The following is a 10,899-nucleotide window of genomic DNA, read 5'->3' on the forward strand; positions in this document are numbered from 1 at the left end:
GCATTGAAAGAATCAGAGAGACAGATCTTATATAACTTAATAAATGATTCATAACTTATAAAAGTAAAGATGTAAGACTCAAGTGAATTATAATTATCTACAGCACTATCATCAGTATTGAAAAAAAAGAGACTTATAATTGAAAAGCCTTACAAAGTAAGAGAAATCATAGACACTTACAAATCAGTTAATCTCACTTATTTCAATCTTTTCATAATTATAAGAAAAGAATGAGAAGTAATGAAGAAATCAGATGAATATCATACTTTAATAAGTGATGAGACTATAGCCAGTTGTATGATAACACACTGCAGACAGTGAATACAACACAGTAAAGAGTAATCTCAAAGCAGCAGACTTGTATATGAGTCAGATCACAGAAGAAAAAGAGATTCAGAGTTAAATTTGACTATTTACATCAGTTCAATCACAGAGATTATAAAGAATAAATCATCTGAAATATTTACAGATGTGTGAGACCAAGTTATCTTAATCTCTGAGAACACTCAGAGATTAAGCAAGATTAGTTTCAATGAGCTATTCACTGTAGTGATCTGAGCAGGCGAAGAGAGACAGTATAATATGTGAGACAGAATCATAAAAGAAGAAAGCTGTCAAACCTAGTCATTGAACACTGTATTATATAGAGGTCATGTAAGAGTAGTGACTAGCAGATAAAGAAAAAGCCTAAGAAAAGAGAAATGAATTGATCATCAATTATAAGAGTTAGCTGTAAAAGATAAATATTATTATACATATTTCATTCATTTTCATATATCATATATTTAATCTATTTTCAATGCCATACTATCTGAAAAATGTTAAAAACAAAGAAAATCTTAAAACTCAAGATCTGTAAGAAATTCAAGAGCTGTAAGCTACTCTTGTAATAATATTACACATGTCTCTGATTTCTCTATTACTCTGTGTATGATATTAATATCATTTATCACAAGATTGACTGAAATGCTGATATAGAAATGCATACACATATATATAGAAAAATTGAAGAAGAGTGCAGAATTCACAGAATCAGAAGTCAGAACAGAGAGAACAGAAATAGAAGAAACAGAAGAAGAAGAAGATACAGAACTGAATAAATAATAGCAGAAGTCACTCAGAGCTGAATACTTATAACTCAGTGTATGCACAATCTTCTCTGCAGAAAAGAAAGAGAAAGCAATAGAAGAAGCTTAAGAGTGAGAGAGAGTAGTCTCAGCAGTGTTATTATCTTTAATTAAAATAATCTCTGACACTGAAGTAATTAAGAACTATTATTAGTATATAAAAACTGTAAAAGTAGAGATAATAATTACTGAACAAACACTCACTGATCTTAGAATTGTACACATAATTACAACACATACAAGGCTTTTCAGAAAGAGAGAGAGAGATATAAGAGAATACAGAAAGCAGAACACAGTATATAAACAGCTTATTCTTATAATAATATCTCAGACAAGATATATAAGTCTCACATCTGTGAGTGTAAAAGAGTATAATATCTGTGTTTCTATTTCTGAAAACACAGATATTCTTCATCTGCATTACAAAGTTAAATGATAAATATCAGAGAATAGACTGATATAGATTAATTATTTCAAAGATATTCATCAGAGTAAATATACTTATAATATTGAATTTAATAGTTATAAAAAGTTTCTTAGTATCTGTGAACATCATGACTTTGTGTATAATAAAACTCATAACAATTGCTTCTAGAAAAATCAGTATTAGAAGAGAAGAGAAAAAAGAAAAGACTTACAATCTTAACACTGTTAAGAAGAGAGATGATTCTTCAGTATAAATGAATAATTATCTCATTATAAATATTTAAAATAAACATAATAATTGATATCTGTAACTGAGCTTTAAATAGTTATGTTATACACAGTCTTCATACAATAGATTATTCTAGAAGTTGATAAGAAGAGCAGAAGTATATACACTGAGAAATGTAATTCATTAAGCCTATATAATATCTTCTTGAAACAGGGAGAGCTGATAATGAAAGCAGAGATAGTAGAAGCAGAGAGAGCAGAAGTAGTGAGAGTGAGAGTCATAGAAACAGAGGTAGCAGAAGTGAGAGAACTGAAAACAGAGATAAGAGTAGAAGATTGAAGAGAAGCAGCAGAGGAAGAAATAGCAGTAGAAGAGGCAGAGAGAGACATAGAAGACTTAGTTATATATAGTACAGACAATTTCTTTATTATCACATTCTTTAAGTTCTTGATCAATAATTCAATATTGAGTTCACTATTATCAGCAGACACAGATCTGTCAATGTATGAAGATTTTATATAAATAAAAACAAATATATCAGCATCTGTGTTCATGCAAAATTATGTCAGAAGACATAATCAGAAGCTCACTATGAAGAAAAATAACTAAGAGTGTATAAGAAGATGAAGAAGACATGTCATTCATAATAGTATATTCTAGCAACTGTTAGAAGATAAACAAGTTCTGATCATATTTCATAATATATTACACTTACTGCTAATAAACTGCTCAGTATAAGCACTACAATGATGCTTATTATAAGAATAAGAGATCATCATCAGAAATGTGTATAATATAATATATAAACAGATAGAAGATGTTAGACAGAAGAAGAGACAGAAATCTTGAAGAAGATAATAACATTCAATGATAACAATAATGAAGAAGATGATTGAAGAATGAGAAAAGTTAGTGAATAAGTAATATAATATAGTAAAAGTTTCTTTGTGAGAGTGTATGCAGAATACTAGCTGAATCAGAAATAGGTCACACAATTATAAACACTAGTAACACACTAATCTGCATGAAGCTAGAGTGAACATTATGATCACATAAGCATGACTGAATCTGATGAGAGAGAATGTGATTCAGAAGAATGTATAATCATCAGATAATAACACAGCCGCTTCTGAACTTGCTTACAAATGTAAAGAGGTCATAGCGGCCACCAATTAATTTAGTGTACAGTATATAAGAAGCCAGCGTACGCCTGTAATCGTACGCTGGCTCAAGCAACCTTTGAATCACATTAGTTTGAGAGTGTTTATTCATAGTAAGTATTTTTTATAGAAAAATAGATTAATTTTATAAGAGATACTTAAGAATATTCTTTACTAAGATTAATTTATTTATAAGTTCAGAGAGTTTCTCTATTACAGATATAGAAAATAATATTCTATAAATAATTAATAAGATCTCTAAGACTTCTTTTATAGAGATTATTTATAATTCAGATAACTGCTTCTGAGTGTCTATAGTAGAGTTTATAGAGATTAAAGTATATAAGTTTCTAGTTCATTCAGTTATAACAGATGATTACTAATTAACAGAGCTTGAAATATAAGAACAAGTGCTTACAGATGATTATTTGAGTATTTACAGCTTGATATAATATATACTATTAACTACTAGAAGTATTCACAGTAGAAAGATAAAATGTAGAAGTTAAATATATAATAGTATTCAAGCTGAGTTATAAATAGTATTCACAAACTTCAGTCTGTAGAGTTGTATATAGTCAAGGGCTGCTAACTCTGTTAATTACATGAGAGATAGAAATAGAGGTAAAGAATCCGCAAGAAGCGGAATTTCTTACAAATTAACTTATAAGTCTGACTGTGTAATATAAAAGATGAAGAAGCTATTATTTATGTAATAACAGATCTCTACTACACTGAAGTCAAGAATTGACTGAATTATTTAAAGAATAACTATAAAAGAGCTCACTAATCAGTTCTTAAGATCTATTTAGAGAATAAGTTAAGAAACTCTGCAAGCTGAATAGAGAACATCTGATCTGTAATTACTAGTATTAGAAAAAGAGGTAAGAGATCTGATAAAGACTACTCACAGTACTTTATAAAATTATAACATGAATTAAAATCTGTAGAAACAGAGCTCTGAAATAGCTCTAATAACTGAATAGTTAATGCGGCTATCTGATAGCATCTTGATATGAGAAATCAAGATGTATAAGTTTGAAACCTGTAGAGAATATATAAAATTCAGAACTCAAGCATCTCAGGTTTCTAATAAATACACAGGTGTATAAATTACTTCAATAAATTACTCTATATTTCTGAGATAAGAAGTTATTATTACATGTATTTAATTATCACTTCTTTGTATTTTCTATGTTCTTATTATCTTAGTATGATCTCAACACCTGTATTTCCTTCTGTATAATTAACAATTAGCCTGTATTTAACATTACACAAGAATAGACTGGTTAGCGGAATTATAAATTTCATGTTTAATTCTATTTGATCTGATCTCATACATTTCTTGGCATAAATCTCACTGAGACTAGACATTAAAAAAACATGCAAAGTGACTATTAATCAGATCTCAAAATGAGACTATGACTTAGAAGAATTAAGAAAGTGATTTCATTTGATTTCATTTAGTCTTATTCTTAGTATAAAGTTACTATTTTTAGAGATTTTAAAGTTTTTTTTAAACTATTTTTAATTTTTTAAAAAGTAATGATATTTGATAACACTCAAATAAGATTTAAAGTTATTTAAAGTAATAAAATGAATTTAAATGAAGAAGTGAAAATCATGATCTTCTTTTAAAAATGTGATAAGAGTAGCTAGTGAGTCTCACTAAGATAGTATAAGACTGCTATTCAATCTTAATATCATGTAATTACTGCAGAGTTAATTAGAGAAGATAAGCTTATTTATATAATAACTTTGTAAATATCTAAGCACTTTGCAGTTATGAAAACTAAGCTTCAGATATTAGAGAAATACTGAGATCTTATAGAGATATTCAGTTCAGCTAAGACAGCTAAGCTTTCATCTTACTATAAGAAGAATCTAGCAACAGATTTAATAGAAGAGTAGAAACTCTTCTAAGAATTAATCTATAAGCTCTCTCATCATGAGACAGAAGCTCTGCAGACTTATATAAAGAAGAAATTAAAGAATTACTTTATCTAATCTTCACAGATCTCTGCAGAAGTCTCTGTGATATTTATAAATAAGAAGAATAAAGATTACAAATTATATATAAAATATTATAATCTGAACTTCAAGATTATAAAGAGTTACTACTCTCTGTCTCTGATTGAGAATGTGATCAACTGTCTTATGAAAGCCGTTATATTCACAGAACTGAATATGATTAATATTTATACACAGCTTTGAATACAGTCTAAGAATGAATGAAAGACTGTCTTTAAAATTACACTGAAATTATTTAAATATCTAGTAATATCTTTTAATCTGACTAATGTCTCTGTAGTATTTCAGTCTTTCATTAATAAAATACTTTATATATATCTAAATATCTTTATAATAATATATCTGAATAATGTGATAATATACTTTATAAAGAAGAAAGAACACACTGAGTATATATAAACTATATTAAAGGTCTTGAATAAGACAGAACTGTATATTAAGCTTGTAAAGTACAACTTCAGTACTTATCAGATCAATTTTTTAGAATATGTAATTACTATAAATGATATTTAGATGAAATCTTTACAGATTAAGACTATTCTATCATAACTGAAGCTAACTAGTATTTATAAAATTCAGATCTTTCTAAGTTTTGTGAATTTCTATAGATAGTTTATCTTTATATTTATGAGAATCTTCTTAACTCTTACAGACATGTTAAAGAGTGAAAATAAGATAAAGTTATCTTATAAATAAAGAATGAAAAGATTATTAAAAAGAGAAAATTGTAAGAACTTTCTTATCTTAAAAGCTCACAGAGTTTTTACAAGATTGAAATAGATATTCACAGATATAATAATACTATTTCACTTTGATTTCTTACTCTTAATTAAATTGAAGATAGATGTCTTCTTCTTTACAATTTCAGAAATAGTCTTATAACTACAGTTAAATAAGAACTGAGTTTCAGTTAGACTAGCCGCCGGGATCATAAATTTCATATTTAGTTCTATTTGGCCTGATCTCATACATTTCTTAGCGTGAATCCCGCTGAGACTAATTATTAAAAAAACATGCAAAGTAACTATTTATCAGATCTTTAAATGAGACTATAACTTAGAAAAAATAAGAAAGTGAGCTCATTTAATTTCATTTAATCTCATTCTTAATATAAAGTTACTATTTTTAAACATTTTAATGTTTTTTTTAGACTATTTTTAATTTTTTAAAAAGTAACACTTTTTGATAATACTTCAATGAGATTTAAAGTCATTTAAAGCAATAAAAAGAATTTAAATTGAGAAGTGAAAATCATGATCTCATTTAAAAAATGTGATAAGAGTAGACAGTAAGTTTCACTGAGATAGTATGAAGCTACTATCTAATCTTAAAACTGTGTAATAAAATTAGTTAAATTAATAATGAGATTATCAAATATTCTGATTCTGATCTCAGATACGGTCACATGATAAGTCTAGTTTCAGTGATCTTTTTTTCACAGAAGATGTAATCTATGAAGATTAACTATAATATTTATAATCAGAAGCTTCTTATAATAGTGAAATTCTTCTATTACTGATATTATTACTTTAAGAGTCTTATAACAGTGATTACTGTTAGAACTGATTATAACAGCTTATAATAGTTCACTTTAATCAAGAAACTCTCACAGTAGTAGATCTACTGATCTAAGAAACTAAGTGAGTTCTGATTCAAGATAAAGTATACTAAGAAAATCAAGAACTGAGTAAATAAACTCTCTTACAGATCTGCCTATGTTAAGAAGGTCAGACTAACAGATATAGAGAGAGTAGAGAAGACAGAAAACCTTTATAAGATACTCAGACTGAGTATTATAAAGAGATTGACTGAAGAGTCTCTCAATCTCTTATAGACTGACCGTGTGACCGTGTCTGAGACCAGGACCAGATTTTCTGATAGTCTTATTATCAATTTGACTAATCTCATTGCACGGTTTTAACATTAGATAGTACTTTCACACTGTCTCAGTGAAACTTACTGTCTACTCTTGTCACATTTTTCAAATGAGACCATGATTTCCACTTCTCAATTTAAATTATTTTTATTGCTTTAAATGACTTTAAATCTCATTTGAGTGTTACCAAAAAGTGTTACTTTTTAAAAAATTAAAAATAGTCTAACAAAAACCTTAAAATGTCTAAAAATAGTAACTTTATAGCAAGAATGAGATTAAATGAAATCAAATGAGATCACTTTCTCATTTTTTTCAAGTCATGATTCTATTTTAAGATCTCATATATAGTTACTTTGCATGTTTTTTTAATGACTAGTCTCAGTGAGATTCATGCTAAGAAATGTATGAGACCAGATCAAATGAGATCAAACGTGAAATTCATGATCTCAGCGGCTAGTCTAATCTCTTATAAGAGAAGAGAAGAGAGAGAGAAAAGAAGTCTATATAACTTCTTCTTATATTACTGATAGTTAACACTTTGAGAATCTTTATGAGAATTCTTAAAGAGAGTATCTATAATCTAAAGAGTTTGTAGACTTTGAGAAGTACTGTGAAAGATCTGATGTATAAAGAAATAGAGTATAAGTCTTTATAAGATCTTGTATTCAGATTGTCAGAACTGTAACTGAAGAATGAATATACTCAGTGTATTTAAAAACTACTCACAGCAGAGATTAACTCTGTAGAAATAAAGAATTAAAGAAATATAAATAATCTCTTATAAAGAGAGAGCTGAATTTATATATTTATAAATAAGTTTCTATATATAGAACTTATTAAAAGATATCATGACTGTTCTCTAGCAGATTATTTTACAGATACTAGAACTTATAAGTTACTTATAAGAAAATACTTCTGACTGAAGATATAAGAGCTTATAAAGAAAATAGTTAATTCTTATACTATTTATCAGAGTTTATAAGTAATGCAGTTCAGATTATATAAAGAACTTACTTCTCTACTCATTCTACAGAAATCTTGAGAATAGCTAGAAATAAACACTTTTATAAGTCTCTCTAAAAGCAAGAACATGTATAATATTCTCTTTGACAGTATGCTCATAATAATAGATTACTTTATCAAGATAAACACACTTTAGACTCATCTGTAAGAACTTAAAGTCAAAGAATTTAACTTACATATTCATCTGTAATATAATTTAATTGCATGAATTATCTATGAACATTGTCTCAGATAGAGAATTAATTTTTATAAGAGAGTTCTAATCTGACTTAATAACTATACTAAAGATCTCATGAGATCTAAGTACAGCTTTTCATCAGTAGATATATAATTAGATAGAATACTTAATAAGTATATTAAAACAGTATCTGCAGTGCTGTGTTAATTACAATCAGAATAACTGAGTGTATTAATTATCATTTACAGAGTTTATATATAATAACTTAAAGTATATCTGTACAGATAAAACTCTCTTTAAAATACTCACTGAGACTTACTCACAGATAATCTTGATAAATCTGTGAGAGTATATTATAGAGTGTAGTAATATCTATAAACAGACTAAGAGAATTCAGAATATTCAGAAAAATATCTGTAAATTCTTGAGAAAGACTTAGAAGTATTAAAAGATATACTATAACTTTAAGCATATTATAAAGAGTTCTAAGAAAGATAATAGAGTCTGACTGAGTCTGAAAAATATTATTGTACAGAAATCTAGTAAGAAGCTAAATCTCTTATAGATAGAGTCTTATAAAATTATAAAGAAAGTTAGCTTACAGTTCTATAGATTGAAATCATTATCTAAGTTATAGGTATATAATATTTTTTATATCTCTTTACTTCATAAATATAAGAAATTCTTAGAAGAAAACTCTATGACTCATCACTCTATTTATAAAGTACTAAAGAGTGAAAGAGAATATCATATTAAAACAAATTATTAACTCAGAGAAGTAAGATTATAAGCTTTGATTTAAGCTTCAGTGATAAGAGTATTCTCATAAGATAAATAAGTTCACTTAAGAATTATTCAGACAGATAAGACTAGAATGACTGTGTAACTGTGTCTGACATTAGAATCAGAATATTTAATGATCTCATTATCAATTTAATTAATTCTATTACATGGTTTTAAGATTAGATAGTAGTTTCATACTATCTCAGTAAGACTTACTGTCTACTCTTATTATATTTTTCAAATGAGATCATGATTTTCACTTCTCAATTTAAATTCTTTTTATTGCCTTAAATGACTTTAAATCTCATTTGAGTATTATCAAAAAGAGTTACTTTTTAAAAAATTAAAAATAGTCTAAAAAAACCTTAAAATGTCTAAAAATAGTAACTTTATGCCAAGAATGAGATTAAATGAAATCAAATGAGATCACTTTCTTATTTTTTCTAAGTCATGATCTCACTTTGAGATCTGATAAATAGTCAATTTGTATGTTTTTTTACTGATTAGTCTCACCAGAATTCACACTAAGAAATATATGAGATCAGATTAAATGAGATCAAATATAAAATTCATAATCTCCGCAGTCAGTCTAGATAAGACATCTATAAAAGCTGAGATATAACTTTTATACTATAAATTCTGATAAGTCAGAATAATGTAATCTTTACTAAGAATCTAATTATAACAAAGATATTAACACTGTTATTTATAAACTCTAGTCTATAAAGATGATAAGTTTCTACTGAAATGAACAGTCTGCAGTGTATACAAAGAAAAGAAGAAATTATATTATTATTTAAGTCAAAAAATATAGAAAAACAAAGATTGAGCTGTGAACATAATTTAATAATTAATAAAGAAGAAAATAAAGAAAACTCATACTTATACTCTTATCAGTTATAATATTCAATCTCTTCACAACTATCAATTTCTCTCTTTAATGAAGCAGAGAGTATTTACAGTATTAATAATTCAACCGCTTCATCACGAACTCGCTCAATTTTTCGAATAAGAACCCACTGATAGATCCATTGAAAAGCCCTCAATCATACAAGCATTTCGACCCCGTCGCCGACTGCATACCCCGTGTGGTGGTGGAGTTATTCAGCCAAATGTGAACCAGACATTATTTGAAACTCCTGTGTGAAATTATCTCTCATTCACCCCTATCACACCACAACCCTGAGCCTAATTGCCATACAAATTGTACGGTGAAGAGACCTAGTCATATGTGCTAATCTTCTTGATTTTGAAAGATCTCTGATTTATAATTGTGAAGATATCTGAGAAGCAATCTCTGTGAAAACCCTGTCTATCTTTGATGTTTAAAAACATTAACATCAAGTCTCACTCTCATATCACTCTTCTCAATCTGACTGATTCTTAGCAGAAAAATACAAAAAGATACCTCAGTAATAATAATAAGTACATAATCAACAGATACATCTGAAGTGTAATTTTCATGAAAACTCTGTCTGTCTTTGATGTATCAAGATATTAACATCAAGTTTCACTCATATATCATCTCATTCAATCTAATCTATCTTTAGTAGAAAGATATAAAAAGACATTTCTGTAACAGTATTCAATACATAACTGACAGATAATGATATATTAATAACTATAAAATCAGTATATTTCAAAATCTAGACTGGCCGCCGGGATCATGAATTTCATGTTTGGTCTTATTTGGTCTGATCTCATACATTTCTTGGTGTGAATCCCGCTGGGACTAGTCATTAAAAAAACATGTAAAGTGACTATATATCAGATCTTAAAATGAAACCATGACTTGAAAAAAATGAGAAAGTGATTTCATTTGATTTCATTTAGTTTCATTCATGGCATAAAGTTACTATTTTTAGACATTTTAAGGTTTTTTTTAGACTATTTTTAATTTTTTAAAAAGTAACACTTTTTGATAATACTTAAATAAGATTTAAAGTCATTTAAAGCAATAAAAATAATTTAAATTGAGAAGTGGAAATCATGGTTCCATTTGAAAAATGTGACAAGAGTAGACAGTAAGTCTCACTGAAACAGTATGGGACTACTATCTAATGTGA

At 27.4% G+C, this 10,899-nt stretch overlaps 1 protein-coding gene across 1 annotated transcript; it reads right to left on the bottom strand.

Annotated features, from left to right (window-relative positions):
• Positions 1 to 1,460: 1,460 nt before the first annotated feature.
• Positions 1,461 to 2,438, bottom strand: BDBG_16367 (uncharacterized protein; the record flags this gene model as incomplete). Its single annotated transcript, XM_031724332.1, has 4 exons — positions 1,461 to 1,542; positions 1,766 to 1,796; positions 1,948 to 2,326; positions 2,373 to 2,438. Coding segments are annotated over 4 exons (557 nt in total), but the record flags the coding sequence as incomplete, so codon positions are not given.
• Between the last annotated feature and the right edge of the window lie 8,461 nt (positions 2,439 to 10,899).

Source organism: Blastomyces gilchristii, assembly GCF_000003855.2.
Source record: "Blastomyces gilchristii SLH14081 genomic scaffold supercont1.2, whole genome shotgun sequence".
Taxonomy (NCBI): Eukaryota; Fungi; Ascomycota; class Eurotiomycetes; order Onygenales; family Ajellomycetaceae; genus Blastomyces; species Blastomyces gilchristii.